The 24,778-nt window shown below is 38.4% G+C and overlaps 1 protein-coding gene across 1 annotated transcript in view; it reads right to left on the reverse strand.

Moving 5' to 3' along the window:
* thsd7ab (thrombospondin, type I, domain containing 7Ab) overlaps positions 1 to 24,778 on the reverse strand; it is a 351,090-nt gene that overhangs the window by 115,655 nt on the left and 210,657 nt on the right. The window contains exons 17-19 of the mRNA XM_061916619.1: positions 14,375 to 14,553; positions 5,868 to 5,873; positions 40 to 173 (exon numbers count right to left, since the gene is read on the reverse strand). Coding sequence (XP_061772603.1) covers positions 40 to 173; positions 5,868 to 5,873; positions 14,375 to 14,553 — 319 coding nt within the window. The remainder of the gene's footprint in view (positions 1 to 39; positions 174 to 5,867; positions 5,874 to 14,374; positions 14,554 to 24,778) is intronic.

Genomic DNA, 24,778 nt, shown 5'->3' on the forward strand with positions numbered 1-24,778 from the left:
ATAGCATCACACACAACACTGCATACACATGGTCAATACCTGACTTTTCTGGTCTGGACACCTTCTCCACAGTTCTCCTTTAGGTCCACGTTGCTGACCTTCCAGATGCTCCAAGGCTCGGCCACCCACACGTACTGATTGCAGTCGCTCTGACAGGGCACCACCTCGTACACCTGAGGACAGAACCAGAGTGTTAAATGTGTAATTGTTAAAATGGGACTTAAAAAGAAAGTTAACATGTTACACGTTTAACACTGTTTCACTTATAATACACTTGTGTCAGTCCTAATGTTTTGTATAAATGTATGTAAATGTCCTTATATTACACTTGTCTGATACTTAATTTTAAAAGGTGACTTAAAAACCAACATGTTAACACTTTTAACACTGCTTCGCTTATATTACACTTGCGTGATACTTCATGTTAAAATGTTACTTAAAAAACAAAGTTATCGTTTTACACTTTTAACAAAAACACTTTTTTTTTACACCCATGTAATATTTACTGTTAAAATGTGACTTCAAACAAAGTTAATATTTTCCAATTTTACCACTGCATTATTTATTTTTACAAAGTAATGTATTTTTATCTATTTATTTATTTTTTGCCATTTTACACTTTTAACACTACTTCACTTATACTACACTTGCGTGACACATATTGTTAAAATGTGACTTAAAACAAAGTTAACATTTTACAATTTTACCACTGCTTTATTTAAAAAAAAAAGTAATGTATTTTTGTTTATTTATTTATTTTTTTCCATTTTACACTTTTAACACTACTTCACTTATACTACACTTGTGTGACACATATTGTTAAAATGGGACTTAAAAACAAAGTCAACATTTTAAACTGCTTCATCTATATTACACTAGTGTGATACTTAATGTTAAAACGTGACTTAAAAACACAAATTTTACACATAACACTACACTTTAACACTTGTTTCATACTTAATGTTAAAATGTGACTTAAAACAAAGTTAACATTTTACCACTGCTTTTTTTGTTTTACACACTGTCTTCCTTTCACCATTTTACACTTAACACTGCTTCAATTATATTACACTTGTGCCAGTCTTAATGTTAAAATGGGACTTAAAAACAAAGTTAACATTTTACACTGCTTCACCTATATTATACTAGTGTGATACTTAATGTTAAAACGTGACTTAAAAACACACATTTTACACTTAACACTACACTTTAACACTTGTGTCATACTAAATGTAAAAATGTGACTTAAAACAAAGTTAATATTTTACAATTTTACCGCTGCTTTATTTGCTTTACACACTGTCTTCCTTTCACCATTTTACATTTAACACTGCTTCACTTATAATACACTTGTGTCAGTCTTAATGTTTTGTATAAATGTATGTAAATGTCCTTATATTACACTTGTCTGATACTTCATTTTAAAAGGTGACTTAAAAACCAACATGTTAACACTTTTAACACTGCTTCTCTTATATTACACTTGCGTGATACTTCATGTTAAAATGTGACTTGAAAAACAAACTTATCGTTTTACACTTTTAACACTACACTTTTTTTTTTACACCTGTGTGATATTTACTGTTAAAATGTGACTTTAAACAAAGGTAATATTTTCCAATTTTACCACTCCTTTATTTTTTTTTACACACTAATGTATTTTTATTTATTTTTACACTGCTTAACACATACTACACTTGCGTGACACTTATTGTTAAAATGTGACTTAAAACAAAGTTAACATTTTACAATTTTACCACTGCTTTATTTTTTTACAAACTAATGTATTTTTTTTTTTACCATTTTAGACTGCTTCACTCATACTACACTTGCGTGACACTTATTGTTAAAATGTGACTTAAAACACAGTTAACATTTTACAATTTTACCACTGCTTTATTTATTTTACAAATTGTCTTCCTTTCACCATTTTACACTTAACACTGCTTCACTTATATTACACTTGTGTCAGTCTTAATCTTAAAATGGGACTTAAAAACAAAGTTAACATTTTACACTGCTTCACTTACACTACTCTTGTGTGATACTTAATGTTAAAACATGATTTAAAAACACAAATTTTACACTTAACACTTGTGTCATACTTAATGTTAAAATGTGACTTAAAACAAAGGTAACATTTTAAAATTTTAACACTGCTTTACTTGTTTTTACTTGTGTACTCTTGTGTGATACTCAATGTTAAAAATATATTTTCAACATTTTGCACTTTAAACAGTATTTTTAGAGTTGTGTAATACTTAATTTTGAAACTGGACTTAGAAACAAAGTTAACATTTTACACTTTTAACACTGCTTCACCTATATTACACTTGTGTAAGTCTTAATGTTAAAATGAGACTTAAACACAAAGTTAACATTTTGCACTGCTTCACTTATATTACGCTTGTGTGATACTTAATGTTAAAACGTGACTTAAAAACAAACATTTTACACTTTTAACACTGTTTTTACACATGTGTAATAGCTCATGTTGAAACTGGACTCAAAAATAAAGTTAAAATTTTACACTGTTTCACTTATCCCACTTGTGTGATACTTAATGTTGAAATGGGACTTAGAAACAAAGTTAACACTTTACACTTTTAACACTGCTTCACTTGGTTTTCCAAATGAGTGATACTTAACATTAAAATGTGATTAAAAAACAAAGTTAACCTTTTACACTTCTAACACCGTTTTTACACCTGTATAATACCAAATGTTGAAATGGGACTTAGAAACATAATTAACATTTTACACTTTTAACACAACTTCACTTTGTTTTACACTTGTGTAAGTCTTAATGTTAAAATGGGACTTAAACACAAAGTTAACATTTTGCACTGCTTCACTTATATTACGCTTGTGTGATACTTAATGTTAAAACGTGACTTAAAAACAAACATTTTACACTTTTAACACTGTTTTTACACTTGTGTAATAGCTCATGTTGAAACTGGACTCAAAAATAAAGTTAAAATTTTACACTGTTTCACTTATCCCACTTGTGTGATACTTAATGTTGAAATGGGACTTAGAAACAAAGTTAACATTTTACACTTTTAGCACTGCTTCACTTGATTTTATACTTGAGTGATACTTAACATTAAAATGTGATTAGAAAACAAAGTTAACCTTTTACACTTCTAATACAGTTTTTATACCTGTATAATACCAAATGTTGAAATGGAACTTGGAAACATAATTAACATTTTACACTTTTAACACAACTTCACTTTGTTTTACACTTGAGTGATACTTTTAATGTTGAAATGGGACTTAAAATCTAAATTAACATTTTACACTTTTAACACTGTTTTTACACTTGTGTAATAGCTAATGTTGAAACTAGACTTAAAAAACTAAGTTAACATTTTACACTTTTAACACTGTTTTTACACTTGTGTGATAGCTAATGTTGAAACTGGACTTAAAATCTAAATTAACATTTTACACTTTTAACACTGTTTTTACACTTGTGTAATAGCTAATGTTGAAACTAGACTTAAAAAACTAAGTTAACATTTTACACTTTTAACACTGTTTTTACACTTGTGTGATAGCTAATGTTGAAACTGGACTTAGAAACAAAGTTAACATTTTACACTTTTAACACTGCTTTACTTTGTTTTAAACTTGAGTGATACTTAACGTTGAAATGTCATTAAAAACAAAGTTAATCTTTTACACTTCTAACACTGTTTTACACTTAAATGACACTTAAAGTTATAATTGGACTTAAAAACCGAATTAACATTTAACACTTTTAACACGGCTTCACTTTTTATCACACTTAAGTGATATTTAATGTTTTGAATTTGACTTAAAAACAAATTAAACATTTTACACCTTTAAGAATGCTTTATTTCATTTTACAATTGTGTGATACATAATGTTTATATGTGACTTAAAAACAAATTAAACATTTAACACTGCTTCACTTCTTTTTACATGTGTGATAATGTTAAAACAACTATTTCTCGTTACATTACTTCATGGTAAAAATAATTAAAATAAATTAAACCACCGTGTGAGATGGGATTGTGCTTGACCTAAGAGGTTCCATTGTTTTAACAAAAATTAAAAACACAGCTCTAATTGCAGATGAAATAGTCAAGTGTGCCTAATGAAGCAGCTAAAATGTGTAGTTTAATAGTGTAAGAGAAGTTAAAGTTAAGTTAATGTACAAATGATTGTCACACACACACTAGGTGTGGTGAAATTTGTGCTCTGCATTATACCCATCCCCTTGTTCCCCCCCTGGGAGGTGAGGGGAGCAGTGGGCAGAAACGGTAGCCGCGCCCGTGAATAATTTTTGGTGATTTAACCCCCAATTCCAACCCTTGATGCTGAGTGCCAAGCAGGTAGGTAATGGGTCCCATTTTTTGGTATGACTCGGCTGGGGTTTGAACTCACAACCTACCGATCTCAGGGCGGACACTCTAACCCAGGGGCGCTCACACTTTTTCTGCAGGCGAGCTACTTTTCAATTGACCAAGTCGAGGAGATCTACCTCATTCCTATTTATAATTTATATGTATTTATTTATGAAAGAGACATTTTTGTTAACAAGTTAATGGTGTTTAATGATAATACAAGCATGTTTAACACACATAGATTCCTTTCTTTCATGAAGACAAGAATATAAGTTGGTGTATTTGATTCTGATGACTTGCATTGATTGGAATTAGACAGTGGTGCTGATAACGTCCGCATTTTCAAATGGAGGGAAAAAAAAGTCCTCCTTTCTGTCCAATACCACATGAAAGTGGTTGGATTTGGCATCTCATTTGTCCAACTTGCATACTCGTTTTTAAACACTTTGTTATGAGAGTAGCATATGTGTGTGGCCCTTTAATGTCTGGCAGCAGGTGAGTGAGGTCAGTGAGAGTGCGGGTGGGCAAGCAAGTGAGAAAGCGGTCGCTGAGGGCGGGGGAGAAATACATTGGCATCAAACTCCGTAGCTTGCTAGCTTGTGCACGCTAGCTTTCTGAGACTCTTATTTTGTTAGCACAGGCAGGATGAAACAGGTCTTTTATGGTGAAGACAGGAACTGTGCAGTCGGTCTTTAGAGTTTTGACAGTAGGTACGGAGTCTCTAGAAATAAAATGTGTTTCTCTGCGTCCGCCCTGTTAGTGATTTTTTTCTTAAATATGAGCTTGCAGCAGCCAGCGTCATCTCACAAGATCCTCGGGTGCCGAGAATGTCAAACAACTGACGAAAGTGAAGTCTTGGTATGATTGATGATTGCTCATTTTTATGTATATTTTTTAATCCTGGCTTGAGATCGACTGACACACCCTCCGAGATCGACCAGTCGATCGCGATCGACGTAATGGGCACCCCTGCTCTAACCCCTAGTCCACAGAGTAGGTTGTGTGTTGAAACAAAGTAAAGATTTTACACTTTTAAGATTGCTCTATTTAATTTTACATTTGTGTGATACATAATGTTTATATGTGACTTCAAAACACATTCAACATTTAACACTTTTAACACTGCTTCACTTCTTTTTACACTTGTGATAATGTTAAAACAACTCTTTCTAGTTAGTAGGATGTGTGAGAAGCAGAAGCAACTCCACAATAGTTTTTTGTGTTTTAAATACTGTAGCTCCCCATTGGCTGCTACAAAGCAACAATTCGTCTTCCTGGGATCCATCACACAAGACACAAAAACCAAAATAAATCACAACATTAACAAAAGACACTTAAAAACAAATGTTATGTCAGCAAAATTTCGTGGGCTGTGGTTAAGAAGTCAGCAATCAAACGAGCACCTTGTTGACGTAGGTAGCCGGGAAACTTTGTACAGCTGACATGGGTGACAAGGAACATCTGCGACAAAAGAAGCGCAGCTCTTACCTGAGCCTGCAGCAGCCGCAGGAGAGTGGGCGGGTTAGGGTGGGGCGGGCGTCATCCAGCCAACGTCAAAGGAAGGCAGAATTAAAAGAGGACAGAAGTATTTATAAGCACGTGGCAAACACGGTCATACAGTGCAAGCAGCATGATTAATGCAACTACAGGCCATCATCAGAAAAGTCTCTTGTGACACACACACACACACACACACACACACACACACACACACACACACACACAGGTAATCATTTGGAATGGGGACCAAGTTTACGATCATACCTTGTGGGGACCACCTTTTCCACAGGTTGTGGAGGCATACAAAATGAGGTAAAATGGCCACTACCCAGTTAGCTCATACACATTTTTAAATCTCTGGATTGATGAAGTAATGTGTCGATCATTCTTACTGGGGACTCTGGGGAAAAATTGTTAATATGGTTAATGGGGACCAAATGTAAATAATTTGGCATAATTCACACACATTTGTATGAGACTACTGAGGACCATTAAAAAAAAAAGTTAAAATTAGATGTTAAACATGTTTACATTTCAGGAAACATGTTTTATGGGCCAAAGCTTAAAAATCACTTAGACGTCTTGATAATGGATCTGACTATTTAAAAAGGTTTTCCTTTAGGGCAGTGGTCCCCTACCACCGAGTCGTAGCCCGATTGGTACCGGGCCGCAGAAGAATTTATTAAATCAACATAAAAAACACAATTTACACTTACAATTAGTGCACCAACCACAAAATCCTCCCATTTTCATGAGAAAAACGTCCCTTTTTCATGACAAAGAAAAAAAAAAAAAAAAAAAAAGGAAAATCACTTAGACATCTTGAGAATGGATCTGACTCCATCCATCCATCCATCATCTTCCGCTTATCCGAGGTCGGGTCGCGGGGGCAGCAGCCTAAGCAGGGAAGCCCAGCCTTCCCTCTCTCCAGCCACTTCGTCTAGCTCTTCCCGGGGGATCCCGAGGCGTTCCCAGGTCAGCCGGGAAACATAGTCTTCCCAATGTGTCCTGGGTCTTCCCCGTGGCGTCCTACCAGCTGGACGTGCCCTAAACACCTCCCTAGGGAGGCGTTCGGGTGGCATCCTGACCAGATGCCCGAACCACCTCATCTGGCTCCTCTCGATGAGGAGGAGCAGCGGCTTTACGTTGAGCTCCTCCCGGATGGCAGAGCTTCTCACCCTATCTCTAAGGGAGAGCCCCGGCACCCAGCGGAGGAAACTCATTTCGGCCGCTTGTACCCGTGATCTTATCCTTTCGGTCATGACCCAGAGGTCATGACCATAGGTGAGTATGGGAACGTAGATCGACCGGTAAATTGAGAGCTTTGCCTTCCGGCTCAGCTCCTTCTTCACCACAACGGATCGATACAATGTCCGCATTACTGAAGACGCCGCACCGATCCGCCTGTCGATCTCACGATCCACTCTTCCCCCACTCGTGAACAAGACTCCTAGGTACTTGAACTCCTCCACTTGGGGCAGGGTCTCCTCCCCAACCCGGAGATGGCAATCCACCCTTTTCCGGGCGAGAACCATGGACTCGGACTTTGAGGTGCTTATTCTCATTCCGGTCGCTTCACACTCGGCTGCGAACCGATCCAGTGAGAGCTGAAGATCCCGGCCAGATGAAGCCATCAGGACTACATCATCTGCAAAAAGCAGAGACCTAATCCCGTGGCCACCAAACCGGATCCCCTCAACGCCTTGGCTGCGCCTAGAAATTCTGTCCATAAAAGTTATAAACAGAATCGGTGACAAAGGACAGCCTTGGCGGAGTCCAACCCTCGCTGGAAACGTGTCCGACTTACTGCCAGCAATGCGGACCAAGCTCTGACACTGATTATACAGGAAGCGGACCGCCACAATCAGACAGTCCGGTACCCCATACTCTCTGAGCACTCCCCACAGGACTTCCCGAGGGACACGGTCGAATGCCTTCTCCAAGTCCACAAAGCACATGTAGACTGGTTGGGCAAACTCCCATGCACCCTCAAGAACCCTGCCGAGACTATAGAGCTGGTCCACAGTTCCACGACAAGGACGAAAACCACACTGTTCCTCCTGAATCCGAGGTTCGACTATCCGGCGTAGCCTCCTCTCCAGTACACCTGAATAAACCTTACCGGGAAGGCTGAGGAGTGTGATCCCACGATAGTTGGAACACACCCTCCGGTCCCCCTTCTTAAAGAGAGGGACCACCACCCCGGTCAGCCAATCCAGAGGTACCGCCCCCGATGTCCACGCGATGCTGCAGAGTCTTGTCAACCAAGACAGCCCCACAGCATCCAGAGCCTTAAGGAACTCCGGGCGGGTCTCATCCACCCCCGGGGCCTTGCCGCCGAGGAGCTTTTTAACTACCTCAGCAACCTCAGCCCCAGAAATAGGAGAGCCCACCACAGATGCCCCAGGCACCGCTTCCTCAAAGGAAGACGTGTTGGTGGGATTGAGGAGGTCTTCAAAATATTCCCTCCACCGATCCACAACATCTGCAGTCGAAGTCAGCAGAACACCAACCGCACCATACACGGTGTTGATAGTGCACTGCTTCCCCTTCCTGAGGCGGCGTATGGTGGTCCAGAATCGCTTCGAAGCCGTCCGGAAGTCGTTTTCCATGGCTTCCCCGAACTCTTCCCATGTCCGAGTTTTTGCCTCCGCTACCGCTAAAGCTGCACACCGCTTGGCCCGTCGGTACCCGTCCACTTCCTCCGGAGTCCTATGAGCCAAAAAAACCCGATAGGACTCCTTCAGCTTGACGGCATCCCTCACTGCTGGTGTCCACCAACGGGTTCTGGGATTACCGCCACGACAGGCACCAACAAATGATAGTCAGATCCATCCCCCCTCTGAGCTGCTACCTTACCGTGGTAGAGGAGTTTGCGTGTCCCAATGATCCTAGGAGCTATGTTGTCTGGGGGCTTTCATGCCCCCTGGTAGGGTCTCCCAAGACAAACAGGTCCTAGGTGAGTGATCAGACAAAGAGCAGCTCAAAGACTTCTATGGAATTACAACAAAATTAACTCAGATTTCCCTGGCCCGGACGCGGGTCACCGGGGCCCCGCTCTGGAGCCAGGCCCGGAGTTGGGGCACGATGGCGAGCGCCTGGTGGCCGGGCCTGTCCCCATGGGGCCCGGCCCAGCCCGAAGAGACAACGTGGGTCATCCCTCCAATGGGCTCACCACTCATAGGAGTGGCCATAGAGGTCGGGTGCATTGTGAGCTGGGCGGAAGCCGAAGGCAGGGCACTTGGCGGTCCGATCCTCGGCTACAGAAGCTAGCTCTTGGGAAGTGGAACGTCACCTCACTGGGGGGGAAGGAGCCTGAGCTAGTCCGCGAGGTAGAGAAGTTCCGGCTGGATATAGTCGGACTCACCTCGACACACAGCAAGGGCTCTGGAACCAGTTCTCTCGAGAGGGACTGGACCCTCTTCCACTCTGGCGTTGCCGGCAGTGAGAGGCGACGGGCTGGGGTGGCAATTCTCGTTGCCTCTCGGCTCAAAGCTCGCACGTTTGAGTTCAACCCAGTGGACGAGAGGGTAGCTTCCCTTCGCCTTCGGTTGGGGGGAACGGGTCCTGACTGTTGTTTGTGCTTACGCACCAAACGGCAGTTCAGAATACCCACCCTTTTTGGGTACCCTCGAGGGAGTACTGGAAAGTGCTCCCCCGGGTGATTCCCTTGTCCTACTGGGGGACTTCAACACTCATGTTGGCAACGACAGTGAAACCTGGAGAGGCGTGATTGGGAAGAATGGTCGCCCGGATCTAAACCCGAGTGGTGTTTTGTTATTGGACTTTTGTGCTCGTCACGGATTGTCCATGACAAACACCATGTTCAAACATAAGGGTGTCCATATGTGCACTTGGCACCAGGACACCCTAGGCCGCAGTTCCATGATCGACTTTGTAGTTGTGTCATCGGATTTGCGGCCTCATGTTCTGGACACTCGGAGCTTTCAACCGATCACCACCTGGTGGTGAGTTGGCGGCAATGGTGGGGGAGGATGCCGAACAGACCTGGCAGGCCCAAGCGCATTGTGAGGGTCTGCTGGGAACGTCTGGCGGAGTCTCCTGTCAGAGAGAGTTTCAATTCACACCTCCGGGAGAACTTTGAGGGAGGTGCGGGACATTGAGTCCGAGTGGACCATTTTCCGAACCTCTATTGTCGACCTCTATTGTGGATCTGACTATCATTTGAAAAGGTTTCCCTTTAGGGGGACCTGTTTTTTGTTCCCCATATCGTCAGAAGTCCCCAAAAGGTGACTGTAAACAGAGCAATGTCCCCATTAAGTCAGCATTGCCAGAACACACACACACGCACACACACACGCACACACACACTCACACATGCCAGAACACACACACACGCGCACGCACACACACGCACACGCACACACACACACACACACACACACACACGTTATCATTTGAAATGGGGACCAAGTCTTTGATCATACCGTGTGGGGGCCACCCTTTCTACAGGTTGTGAAGGCACACAAAAAATTTGGTAAAATGGCCACTGCCCAGTTAGCTCATACACGTCTTTAAATATCTGGATTGATGAAGTAATGTGCCGATCATTCATAATTAATAAGGTTAATGGGGACCAAATTTAAATAATTTTGCATAATTCACACACATTTGTACGTGACTACTGAGGACCATTTAAAAAAAAGTTCCAAATTAGATGTTAAACATGTTTACTTTTCAGGAAACATGTTTTATGTGCCAAAGCTTAAAAATCACTTAGACATCTTGAGAATGGATCTGACTATCATTTGAAAAGGTTTCCCTTTAGGGGACCTGTTTTTTGGTCCCCATACCGTCAGAAGTCCCCTAAAGGTGACTGTGTAAACAGAGCAATGTCCCCATTCAGTCAGCAATGCCAGAACACACACGAACGCGCACGCACACACGCACACACACGCACGCACACGCACGCACGTACGCACGCAGGTTATCATTTGGAATAGGGACCACGTTTTTTATCATACCGTGTGGGGACCACCCTTTCTACAGGTTGTGAAGGCACACACAAAATGGGGTAAAATGGCAATTGCACAGTTAGCTCATACACGTCTTTAAATCTCTGGATTGATGAAGTGATGTGCCGATCATTCATAATTAATATGGTTCATGGGGACCGAATTTAAATAATTTTGCATAATTCACACACATTTGTACGTGACTACTGAGGACCATTTAAAAAAAAGTTCCAAATTAGATGTCAAACATGTTTACTTTTCAGGAAACATGTTTTATGGGCCAAAGCTTAAAAATCCACTTAGACATCTTGAGAATGGATCTGACTATCATTTGACAAGGTTTCCCTTTAGGGGACCTGTTTTTTGGTCCCCATACCGTCAGAAGTCCCCTAAAGATGACTGTGTAAACAGAGCAATGTCCTCATTAAGTAAGCATTGCCAGAACAAACGAACACACGCACACACACACACACACACAAAAAACAAACAAACAAACCCACACACACACACATGTTATCATTTGAAATGGGGACCAAGTTTTTGATCATACCTTGTGGGGACCACCCTTTCCACAGGTTGTGGAGGCATACAAAAAAATTTGGTAAAATGGCCACTGCCCAGTTAGCTCATACACGTCTTTAAATCTCTGGATTGATGAAGTAATGTGCCAATCAGTCATAATTAATATGGTTCATGGGGACCAAAAATAAATAATTTTGCATAATTCACACACATTTGTACGTGACTACTGAGGACCATTTAAAAAAAAAAAAATCAAATTAGATGTTAAACATGTTTACTTTTCAATAACCATCTTTTATGGGCCAAAGCTTAAAGATCTCTTAGACGTCTTGATAATGGATCTGACTATCATTTAAAAAGGTTTTCCTTTAGGGGACCTGTTTGTTGGTCCCCATACCGTCAGAAGTCCCCTAAAGGTGACTGTGTAAACAGAGCGATGTCCCCATTAAGTCAGCATTGCCAGAACACACACGCACGCACGCACGCACGCACGCACGCACACACACACACACACACAGACACTTCAATTGAAAAAATCCTGGAGAACTCCAGCAACCCAGGCCATGAATATGTTAGAGGATGGACATTTTTAGCACAGAGAACGACTGCGAGCATGTTACTGTTGCTGCACAGTTGGATAGTGGAGAAGTGCTGCAATAATGAGAGAGAACTGATAGTTCATTAGTAATGAACACCTGCCTCTCTCTCTCTCTGCAGCATTGGACATGCACCATTTGTATCACAGTTGTAATAACGATGCACTTCCCAATAAGCGAAAGCTAATATCATCCAGGACAAATGACAAATTATAACAAAGACATTATTCAAGTTGAACTCCTAAAACAAACATATAACATGTCTAATATTGGCTATATTAATGTATCTTTGTGAATTTTACTAGAAACGTGCTCTTGTGAGGTTTGCAAAGACAAAAAATTGTTTTATATTCAATATGACAGTAATGTTCTGAGAATCCTGAGGTAATGCGAAAAAAGCAATAAAAAATATTCAAGCATAACTCCTAAAACTAAAATACAACATTTTTAATATTGCCTATATGAAGGGTCACCAACCTTTTTGAAATCAAGAGCTACTTCTTGGGTAAGGGCTACCAGTTTGATACACACTTTACAAAATTGCCAGAAATAGCCAATTTGCTCAATTTACCTTTAATAAATAAATCTACATATATATAAAAAAAATGGGTATTTCTCTCTGTCATTCAAATGATTTTAAATATTTTGTAGAGAATAAATGATGGAAAAAACACTTAACTGAACGGTTAAAAAGAGGAGAAAACAGGAAAAAAAATGAAAATTAAATTTTTAAACATAGTTTATCTTCAATTTCGACTCTTTAAAATTCAAAAACTTAACCGAAAAAAACAAGAGAAAAACTAGCTAATTAGAATCTTTTGAATTTTTAAAAAAAAATAATTTATGGAACATCATTAGTAAATTTTTGTGATTAAGATACATTTTTGAATTTTGATGACATGTTTTAAATAGGTTAAAATCCACTCTACACTTTGTTATAATATATAACAAATTGGACCAAGCTATATGTCTAACAAAGACAAATCATTATTGCTTCTACATTTTCCAGTACAAAATTTTAAAACAAATTCAAAAGACTTTGAAATAAGATTTAAATTTGATTCTTAAGATTTTCTAGATTTGCCGGAATAGTTTTTTTGAAATTTAATCATAATAAGTTTGAAGAAATATTTCACAAATATTCTTCATCGAAAAAACAGAAGCTAAAAATGAAGAATTAAATTATAATGTATTTTTTATTCTTTACAATAAAAAAAATAAATACTTGAACATTGATTTAAATTGTCAGGAAAGAAGAGGAAGGAATTTAAAAGGTAAAAAAGAATATGTGTTTAAAAATCCTAAAATCATTTTTAAGGTTGTATTTTTTCTCTAAAATTGTCTTTCTGAAAGTTATAAGAAGCAAAGTAAAAAATTAAATGAATTTATTTAAACAAGTGAAGACCAAGTCTTTAAAATATTTTCTTGGATTTTCAAATTTTATGAGTTTTGTCTCTCTTAGAATTAAAAATGTCGAGCCAAGCGAGACCAGCTCGCTAGTAAATAAATACAATTTTAAAAATAGAGGCAGCTCACTGGTAAGTGCTGCTATTTGAGCTATTTTTAGAACAGGCCAGCGGGCGACTCATCTGGTCCTTACGGGCTACCTGGTGTCCGCGGGCACCGCGTTGGTGACCCCTGCTCTATATGTTATAGTTATTTGAATGACTACATACCAGGCACCTTCTCAGTTGGTTATTTATACCTCATATAACTTACAATTATTCAGCCTGTTGTTCACTATTCTTTATTTATTTCAAATTGCTTTTCAAATGTTTATTCTTGGTGTTGGGTTTTATCAAATAAATTTACCCCCAAAAATGCGACTTATACTCCAGTGCGACTCATATATGTTTTCCTTCTTTATTATGCATTTTCGGCAGGTGCGACTTATATTTCGGAGCGACTTATACTCCGAAAAATACGGTAGTCATCGGCAGCCCTCTTGTGCGCAATTTTTATGCCACAACTTTAAATACCATTTAAAATGGCATAATAGTTGTTGACAACATTGAAAAAGGAGGATGCCGATGTCTTTAGGCCACACCCTCACTCACCGCATAAATACACATTGGCAGATATATTTCCACCCAGTAAGTGCTAAATTTTACTCAGCTTGAAATGAGAAAATAAGCAAATAAACCATCACATGAACACTTCACTCCAAGATGGGCTTAATGGCATGATTGATTAGTGTGTAATAAAGCGTAAAACAGGAATGGTACAGATCCAACTGGTTGATTTCACTTCTAATTAAATGTTTGTTTTTTTATATTCAGACAGGTTTGTTAGGTATAACATTCATCTAACTTGGAAGATGAGTTAAGAAAAACAGTCAGTAGAGGAATTTCATCTCATTTGACTTTGCAGGTGTACCTAATGAAATGGCTGGCTTCCGTACCTGGTTGACGTGGTCTAGCTTGGGACAAGGCCGCCCCCCGTTGTAAGGTTTCTCTCGGAGCCACTTGGAGCGCACTTTGACTCCGCTGCCGCAGGACTTGCTGCAGCGGGACCAGTTGGACCACTCGCTAAGTTTACAGTCGGAGGGACAGGCAATGATGCACGCCTCCTCGATGTAACCTGCCGGGAGAAATGGAAACGATGACATGTTACTTCTGCTTCGCTCCTACAGTGTTGGCTAGTGGGTTAGATGAAGAATCATTAGACAGAGTAAAGTGTTTTATTCAGAAAGAAGAATCATCAACTTTTTTGACTTAGGGGCCACATTAGGCTAAACAAAATGTGGCCGGGGGTCAAATATTGTATTAATATGATAGATATATAAATAGGGCAACACGGTGAACCATGGGTTAGTGCATGTGCCTCACAATACGAAGGTACTGGGTAGAGATGTCCGATAATTTTCGGCCGATAAATGCTTTAAATGTAATATCGGAAATGATCGGTCTGGGTTTCAAAAAGTAAAATGTATGACTTTTTAAAACGCCGCTGCACGGAGAAATACAGAGCAGTTGCATCTGCCCTCTCCCACAAAAAACACAGGAGTGGCAGGACAACTGCAGCATGAGAGGTTTACTGACCTCATCAAACCGCCGCGAGCGGAGCATAACAGCAACAGGAGTGTGTTGTTGCCGGTGCTGTAGCCGCGGGTAACGAGCGAGTTCGCTCAGTGACTGACTAACGACATCATTTGGGATTCTATTCAAGTGTCTCTGATGAATAAAAAACTGGCAATTTGCAATGACTGCAAAAAGTTGGTTATAAGAGAAGGAACCAAGACGTCTTCCTTTAATACGAGCAATTTGATCTCCCACCTCTTTAAGATTCAGAAGGAGATACACGATGAATACAAGCGGAAGATGGATGAAAAGCAAACAGAAAACAAGTAGTACCACACAGTTGTCGCTTAAAGACACCGCCGAGAAAAAACAAAAATACAACAAAAAACACCCGTCTCAACGCAGCATTTCAGAAGCTCTGGCTGACTGGTAGGCCACTTCAAGCACTCACCACTAGCTTGCAGCACATTTTTGCTACTCATACAAATATTTTAGAGCGGGGCAGATTGAGCCCAGTATAAAATTTCCTGTTATAAAGTATGCCAGGCAGTCTTGCACTAAAGGAGGACTAAGTTATTGTGTACTTTATTACTTGACTATACTTTGGACTGAAGCTGTGTGCCTTCATTGTTTTTGTAGCTGTTGTTTTGAGGCATGTTTAAAAAAAAATAAAAATAATGCACTTTGTGAAAGTCAAAGTATAGTACTTCCCATAGTTGTAGAGCAGGGGTCACCAACACGGTGCCCGCGGGCACCAGGTAGCCTGTAAGGACCAGATGAGTCGCCGGCTGGCCTGTTCTAAAAATAGCTCAAATAGCAGCATTTACCAGTGAGCTGCCTCTATTTTTTAAATTTAATTTATTTACTAGCACGCTGGTCTCGCTATGCTCGACATTTTTAATTCTAAGAGAGACAAAACTCAAACAGAATTTGAAAATCCAAGAAAATATTTTAAAGACTTGGTCTTCACTTGTTTAAATAAATTCATTTATTTTCTTACTTTGCTTCTTATAACTTTCAGAAAGACAATTTTAGAGAAAAAATACAACCTTAAAAATGATTTTAGGATTTTAAACACATACACCACTTTACCTTTTAAATTCCTTCCTCTTATTTCCAGACAATTTAAGTCAATGTTCAAGTTTTTTTTTATTGTAAAGAATAATAAATACATTTTAATTTAATTCTTCATTTTAGCTTCTGTTTTTTCGACGGAAAATATTTGTGAAATATTTCTTCAAACTTATTATGATTAAAATTCCCCAAAAATATTCTGGCACATCTAGAAAATCTGTAGAATCAGATTTAAATCCTATTTCACAGTCTTTTGAATTTCTTTTAAAATTTTTGTACTGGAAAATCAAAGAGAAATAATGATTTGTCTTTGTTAGAAATATAGTTTGGTCCAATTTGTTATATGTTATAACAAAGATTGGTTTTTAACCTATTTAAAACATGTCATCAAAATTCTAAAATTAATCTTAATCAGGAAAAATTATTAATGATGTTCCATAAATTCTTTTAATTTTTTCAAAAAGATTCAAATTAACTAGTTTTTCTCTTAATTTTTTTTCAGTTGAATTTTGAATTTTAAAGACTCGAAATTGAACATAAACTATGTTTCAAAATGTAATTTTCGTTTTTTTCGTGTTTTCTACTCTTTTGAACCGTTCAATTAAATGTTTTTTCATCATTTATTCTCTACAAAAAATCTTCCGTAAAAGGATACAAAATGTACGACGGAATGAGGGACAGAAATACCAATTTTTTATATATATATATATTTATTTATTAAAGGTAAATGTAGCAAATTGGCTATTTCTAGCAATTTATTTAAGTGTGTATCAAACTGGTAGCCCTTCGCATTAATCAGTACCCAAGAAGTAGCTCTTGGTTTCAAAAAGTTTGGTGAACCCTGTTGTAGAGGGTCTCAGGGAGAGCATGTCTCAAATTCCAAGCTGCAGTTTTTAAATATAATTTTGAAATGTGGACACGTCAGACCACGGAACACCTTTCCCCTTTGCATCAGTCCATCTTAGATGAGCTCGGGCCCAGCGAAGCCAGCGACGTTCCTAAGTGTTGTTGATAAATGGGTTTTGCTTTGCATAGCAGAGTTAACTTGCAGTGTTCCTGAGCCCATGTGGTGATATCCTTTACACACTGATGTCTGTTTTTTGATGCAGTACTGCCTGAGGGATCAAAAGTCCGTAATATCATTGCTTACGTGCAGTGATTTCTCCAGATTCTCCGAACTTTTTGATGATTTTACGGACAGTAGATGGTAAAATCCCTAATTTCCTTGCAATAGCTCGTTGAGAAATGTTGTTCTAAAACTATTCCACAATTTGCTTACAAAGTGGTGACCCCCACCCCATCCTTGTTTGTGAATTACTTAGCATTTCATGGAAGCTGCTTTTATACCCAATCATGGCACCCACCTGTTCCCAATTATCCTGCACACCTGTGGGATGTTCCATATAAGTGTTTGATGAGCATTCCTCAACTTTATCAGTATTTATTGCCACCTTTCCCAACTCCTTTGTCACGTGTTGCTGGCATCAAATTCTAAAGTTAATGATTTGCACAAAAAAAAAAAAAGTTTATCAGTTTGAACATCAAATATGTTGTCTTTGTAGCATATTCAACTCAATATGGGTTGAAAATGATTTGCAAATCATTGTATTCTGTTTATATTTACATCTAACACAATTTCCCGACTCATATGGGAACGGGGTTTGTATCATTTTCTACAAACCTGCGATATATCATGTATATCTATATATTGCTTAGCCCTAGTTTATGTGTATTCATAACTAACGAGAAGGAACAGTGGTACTTAAAAAAAAAAACACTTTGCTACTTTAGTGCATGGCAGAAGTAATAACAGTCCTACTCTGTGATTTTGCGATCTTTAAAGTTGCCCGTCTTCTTGTTAGGAATTTGGACTGCTGAACTCACCAATGCTTCACCATCCAGTCAAAACACAAATCTCGCAATTTTCAGCCCAGTGGGCCGAGAACAGGGTCACAGTCAGCCAATAGTCCACTGTTGAGTTTGGTTCTTAAAAAACAATAGTAATCAAAATTCTACTGCAGCCATGGTTTGACCACAAACCCTCGTTATTCCAATGTATCTTGTCAGTGTGATGGCTTGCAACACATTCCATAGGGTTTCACGTTGCTTGTTACATTTACCAGCCAGCACACACACACTTTTAATGCCCTGATGTTTTCCTGCTCACATTGTACTCAACCTTCGATTAGGTGAATCAATGAGCTGATGAGGCAAGAAAGTGGTTTGCCTCACTTGCAAGCACTTTCTCTGTGGAACGTGACACATCTGTTTTTTTTAGTACCATCTTCTCGTCTTTGAGTCAAACTTTTTAGTCTATAGCTGAAAATATGTTTTACTTTCAAAAATACAATTAGAATAATTATGTATATATCATCAAACTAACTTTAAAGTCCGTTGCTTTAGTTATTAGCTATTGTGCTCAAGTTAGACTTTTTCTAATCTATGCAAGGACAACACTTCTTGTCTGAGGGGTGGCCTCTGCCACAGATGTTATCTTTGTTTTAGCCCGCTAACAGCCAAGGACTTCGGGAACCTCAACGAAGATAAGATGACATCACGCAGACGAAGCGGGGACAAGGCAAAATCACAAGGCCCCCAGCCTATTCCGTCAAGTACTGTGCGTCCTGGACCTGATTTGCATAATATATGTGACCACTCCTTTTAGAGGCGGCCTCAGTGATGTTGACAATGGAACTCTAAATAAAAATAGGGACACGGGTGCTGATCCTTAGAGCGTAGGGCAAGACTGTGACTTAGTGTTCAGCGCCATGCGTTCTCCTCATGAGCTAAATTGAACTCTGTCTCTGCTTGGTTCCTTGGTTCTTGTCTGATTAATAGATAGAGTGTTTGATCCTGAAAGTTAACACTTGGTCAAATCTCATCTTTTTATGTGGCTGTTCACATTACAAAAGAAAAAAAAAAAGAAAAAACGTTTTCCACTGTGAATGCAATCTGACCCGCATGTGGACATGGCGTTATGACGTCACACATACTGTAGTATTAACAGAAAAAAAAAAAAAACATGGCTTCAACTCCGATATGTATTAGTACTGCTGCATTTGTGGCAATTTCAAGGATTTTTGTGCAGTCAAAGTCAACAATTTTTTAACCGTATTAATACACGTTAGAGATTAAGTAAGGAGAAGTATTTCTGTTTTGGAAGTTTTAATGGGTATTTTGCTTCAGGTGTGGTGGAACTTTTCCGTGAGTTCATAAAACATATTTTCACCAGTTTACTGCTCTGTTGTCAAATATTTATTTTATAACCGTTAATTTTGTGGAATAGGTATTGGCTTTCCTCTTTTTGATGACGTTCCGAATGGACCCGAGTGCGGGAGTGTTCACATTGAGGACGCCTCGCATCATATTTATTTCCCACATACGAAAAAGGCCTGGGTCGGACATGAAAAATTCGGAATTGTACTGTTCGCACTGACATGGAAATAATCCAATACAGGTCGCATACAGGTAAAAAAAAAAAGTCTGACTTCATCTGTAGTGTGAAAGAGGCCCCAGATTACACGAATATATACTTTTAGAGTAGGGGTGTCATACTTATTTTAAGATCGGGGGCCACATAGAGAAAAATCTACTCCCAAGTGGGCCGGACAGGTACAATCACGGCACGATAACTTAAAAATAAAGACAACTTCAGTTTGTGGTCTTTGTTTAAAAATAGAACAAGCAAATTCTGAAAATGCACAAATCATAATGTTGTTTGCAGTTAATATTTTATTTGATGTTATTTATATTTTCTGAATAAATAATGTGATAATGTTCATCAGTCAACTCATTGGTGTTAATTTGCAATTTGACAAGATAAAATACATATATCAAAATCAAATTACAGTATGTTATTTATGTAGTTTGATATGTTTTCCCTCGACTGTTGTACTAACACCATGTGGTTTATTTTGTACGGTATATAGCTCGGTTGGTAGAGTGGCCGTGCCAGCAACTTGAGGGTTGCAGGCTCGATCCCCGCTTCTGCCATCCTAGTCACTGCCGTTGTGTCCTTGGGCAAGACACTTTACCCACCTGTCCCCAGTGCCACCCACACTGGTTCAAATGTAACTTAGATATTGGGTTTCATTATGTAAGCACTTTGAGTCACTAGAGAAAAAGCACTATATAAATATAATTCACATATGTAGCATCATCTACAACAGGGGTCCCCAAACTTCTTGGCTCAAAGGTGTGCATTGGGTTGGCCGGGGGCCGGGCTGTATATTATATTATATTATATATATATATATATATACATATATATATATATATATGTATGTATGTATGTATATATATACATATATATACATATGTATATATATATATATATATATATATATATATATATATATACACATTTATATATTTACAGTATATATGTTTATATATGTTTATATATATATATATATATATATATATATATATATATATATATATATATATATATATATAGGGACGGCGTGGCGCAGTGGAAGAGGGGCCGTGCGCAACCTGAGGGGCCCTGGTTCAAATCCCACCTAGTACCAACCTCGTCATGTCCGTTGTGTCCTGAGCAAGACACTTCACCCTTGCTCCTGATGGGTGCTGGTTGGCGCCTTGCATGGCAGCTCCCTCCATCAGTGTGTGAATGTGTGTGTGAATGGGTAAATGTGGAAGTAGTGTCAAAGCGCTTTGAGTACCTTGAAGGTAGAAAAGCGCTATACAAGTACAACCCATTTATCATTTATTTATCATTTATATATATATATATATATGTATGTATGTATATATATATGTATATATAGTTAGAATAATTATGTATATATTATCATCATAACTTTATGCTTAAGGGCCGTTACTATAAAGTATTGTCAATTTGTGCTGAAGTGGTATTTCTGTATTTGTACAGCGCTAGCAATCCAGGAGATTGCTGGCCTCTTTTGTCCATTGTTTTGTCTAGACTGGGCCTGCTGACTACCAAGGACAAACAATGTGTTCTGGGACCAGAACAAGCACAGACTGGGCGATAGCACCAAGTGTCAACACATTTGCATTTTTGTATAGTCATATATTGTGTCGATGCATTTTTGTATAGTCATATATTGTGTCGAGTCTACCCCCTTTCCCTCAGTCACAGTGATGTAATAGGGACTTTCCTAATACATAGAGGAGGCACGCAGGCTTTTTTTTAGAACGTAATTTGGATCTGTAACTGGAGTACAGCCAAAACACGTGTCTCCTCATAAGCTCTATTTAACTCTGTGTCTGCTTGGTTCCTTGCTTCTTGTCTGATTAATAAATGTCATTAGTGTTTGAACCATATATATATAAATATATATATATATATATAAATATATATATATATATATATATATATATATATATATATATATATATATATATATATATATATATATATATATATATATATATATATATATATATATATATATATATATAGGGACGGCGTGGCGCAGTGGGAGAGTGGCCGTGCGCAACCCGAGGGTCCCTGGTTCAAATCCCACCTAGTACCAACCTCGTCACGTCCGTTGTGTCCTGAGCAAGACACTTCACCCTTGCTCCTGATGGCTGCTGGTTGGCGCCTTGCATGGCAGCTCCCTCCATCAGTGTGTGAATGTGTGTGTGAATGGGTAAATGTGGAAGTAGTGTCAAAGCGCTTTGAGTACCTTGAAGGTAGAAAAGCGCTATACGAGTACAACCCATTTACCATTTATTTATTTATATATATATATATATATATATCCATCCATCCATTTTCTACCGCTTATTCCCTTTTTGGGTCACGGGGGGCGCTGGCGCCTATCTCAGCTACAATCGAGCGGAAGGCGGGGTACACCCTGGACAAGTCGCCACCTCATCACAGGGCCAACACAGATAGACAGACTACATTCACACTCACATTCACACACTAGGGCCAATTTAGTGTTGCCAATCAACCTATCCCCAGGTGCATGTCTTTGGAAGTGGGAGGAAGCCGCAGTACCTGGAGGGAACCCACGCATTCACGGGGAGGACATGCAAACTCTGCACAGGAAGATCCCGAGCCTGGATTTGAACCCAGGACTGCAGGACCTTCGTATTGTGAGGCAGACGCACTAACCCCTCAGCCACTGTGAAGCCCATATATATATATATATATATATATATATATATATATATATATATATATATATATATATATATATATATATATATGTATATATATATATATATATATATATATATATATATATATATATATATATATATACTGTAATGAGGTGGCGACTTGTCTTGGGTGTACCTAAACTGAGATAGGCTCCAGTGACTCCCTGCGACCCCAAAAGGGACAAGCGGTAGAGGATGGATGGATGGATATATATATATATATATATATATATATATATATATATTAACATGCACACGCATACACAATTCTCCAAAACGTTAACCACCATGTTGCTACAATAAAAACAAATATAATCGAGGGGAAAGTGCATTTTTCGCCAATATGATTTGCCTGAACGGCTAGGAGAGTAAAATGGATTAGAAAGAACAGATAAAAAAAAAAAATCTAATTAAAAATAAAATAATTAATTTAATTTTTTTTTTAACTTGCGACTTCCCGCGGGCCGGATTTTGGACGCTGGCGGGCCGTATCCTGATCTACAATGTTACAAAGAATTGCTATTGTGACATCCAGTGGACACATTTATAACTGCTGTCTTTCATTAAAACATCTCAGGTACATTTTTATCGTTAAACTCATACCTCGGGCTATATAAAACCTGTTCTCGGGCCTGATCCGGCCTTCGGGCAGTGCGTTTGACACCCCTGTTTAAGAAAAATGGCTGAAATATGATATTCTGTGGCGACAACAAAGATATGATATTGCAAATTTAATGCAGGCCACATAGCCGCTCTATTAATTGGATTGTTTCATTTATTGTTCAACACCCTGAAGTTTAATTTAAATGTCATGACATTAACTCCAAGCATTCTCCTATCTTCTATTCCAAAGGCCACATTTATACAAACAATAATAAACTTCAAAGATAACATTAATTAGCGAGTGTAATTTTCAGCCTTTTTCCACAGGAACCTTCCGTTTTCCACATTATCGGCTACAGCAAAATCCGTGCATTATGATGTGCTGCGATGGCAGTTCATGACACATCGTGACATTCTACCCGCAAAAACAACGTCCTATAAAGATGACTTCCTGTCAGCTTGATCATCCGTACACACACGTCTATTTGACCTCCTTTCACTCCACCGCTCTTTAAAGTCGGCACCTTGCCATCCTCAGTGCCTAGCTGAGCTCACCACCGTGACCCCTGACCTCCAACCGTTGGCCCTTTTCCATCACGTCGACTCACTCAGGAGACGGCGAGCGCCGGTCGTACAAACGTTGCAGTTGGCGTCTCGCTCCCAGAGGGGTGAATCAACTTTTCATGCTTCATTTGCACTGCAAAAACTGAAACCTAAGTAAGATTAAATATCTCAAATAAGGGTGACATTTGCTCATTTTCTGTCTGATAAGATCATTCTTCTCACTATGCAGATGTTATGTTAGAGCAGGGGTCACCAAGATTTTTGAAATCAAGAGCTACTTCTTGGGTACTGATTAATGCAAAGGGCTACCAGTTTGATACACATTTTAAAAAGTGCCAGAAATATCCAATTTTCTCAATTTGCCTTTGAAAAATAAATCTACATATATAAAAAAAAAATGGGTATTTCTGTCCGTCATTCCGTCGTACATTTTTTTTCCTTTTACGGAAGGTTTTTCTGTAGGGAATAAATGATGAAAAAAACACTTAATTGAATGGTTTAAAAGAGGAGAAAACACACAAAAAAATGGAAATTAAATTTTGAAATATAGTTTATCTTCAATTTCGACTCTTTAAAATTCGAAATTCAACAGAAAAAAATGAAGAGAAAAACTAGCTAATTCGAATCTTTTTGAAAAAATTAAAAGAATAATTTATGGAACATCATTAGTAATTTTAACTGATTAAGATTAATTTTAGAATTTTGATGACATGTTTTAAATAGGTTTAAATACACTCTACACGTTATAATATATAACAAATTGGACCAAGTTATATTTCTAACAAAGACAAATCATTATTTCTTCTAGATTTTCCAGAACAAAAATTTTAAAAGAAATTCAAAAGCCTTTGAAATAAGATTTAAATTTGATTGTACATATTTTATAGATTTGCCGGAATAATTTTTTTGAATTTTAATCATAGTAAGTTTGAAGAAATATTTCACAAATATCCTTTGTCGAAAAAACAGAAGCTAAAATTAAGAATTAAATTAAAATTTATTTTTTATTATTTGCAATAAAAAAATAACAAAAATACTTGAACATTGATTTAAATTGTCAGGAAAGAAGTGGAAGGAATTTAAAAGGTAAATAGGTATATGTGTTTAAAGGCCTACTGAAATGAGATTTTCTTATTCAAACAGGGATAGCAAGTCCATTCTATGTGTCATACTTCATCAGTTCGCGATATTGCCGTATTTTTGCTGAAAGGATTTAGTAGAGAACATCCACGATAAAGTTCGCAACTTTTGGTCGCTAATAAAAAAGCCTTGCCTGTACCGGAAGTAGCAGACGATGTGCACGTGACTTCACCGGTTTAAGGGCTCCTCACATCCTCACATTGTTTATAATGTGAGCCTCCAGCAGTAATAGCACTTCGGACCGAGAAAGC

This window comes from Nerophis ophidion, linkage group LG11 (genome assembly GCF_033978795.1).
Source record: "Nerophis ophidion isolate RoL-2023_Sa linkage group LG11, RoL_Noph_v1.0, whole genome shotgun sequence".
NCBI classification, from domain to species: Eukaryota; Metazoa; Chordata; class Actinopteri; order Syngnathiformes; family Syngnathidae; genus Nerophis; species Nerophis ophidion.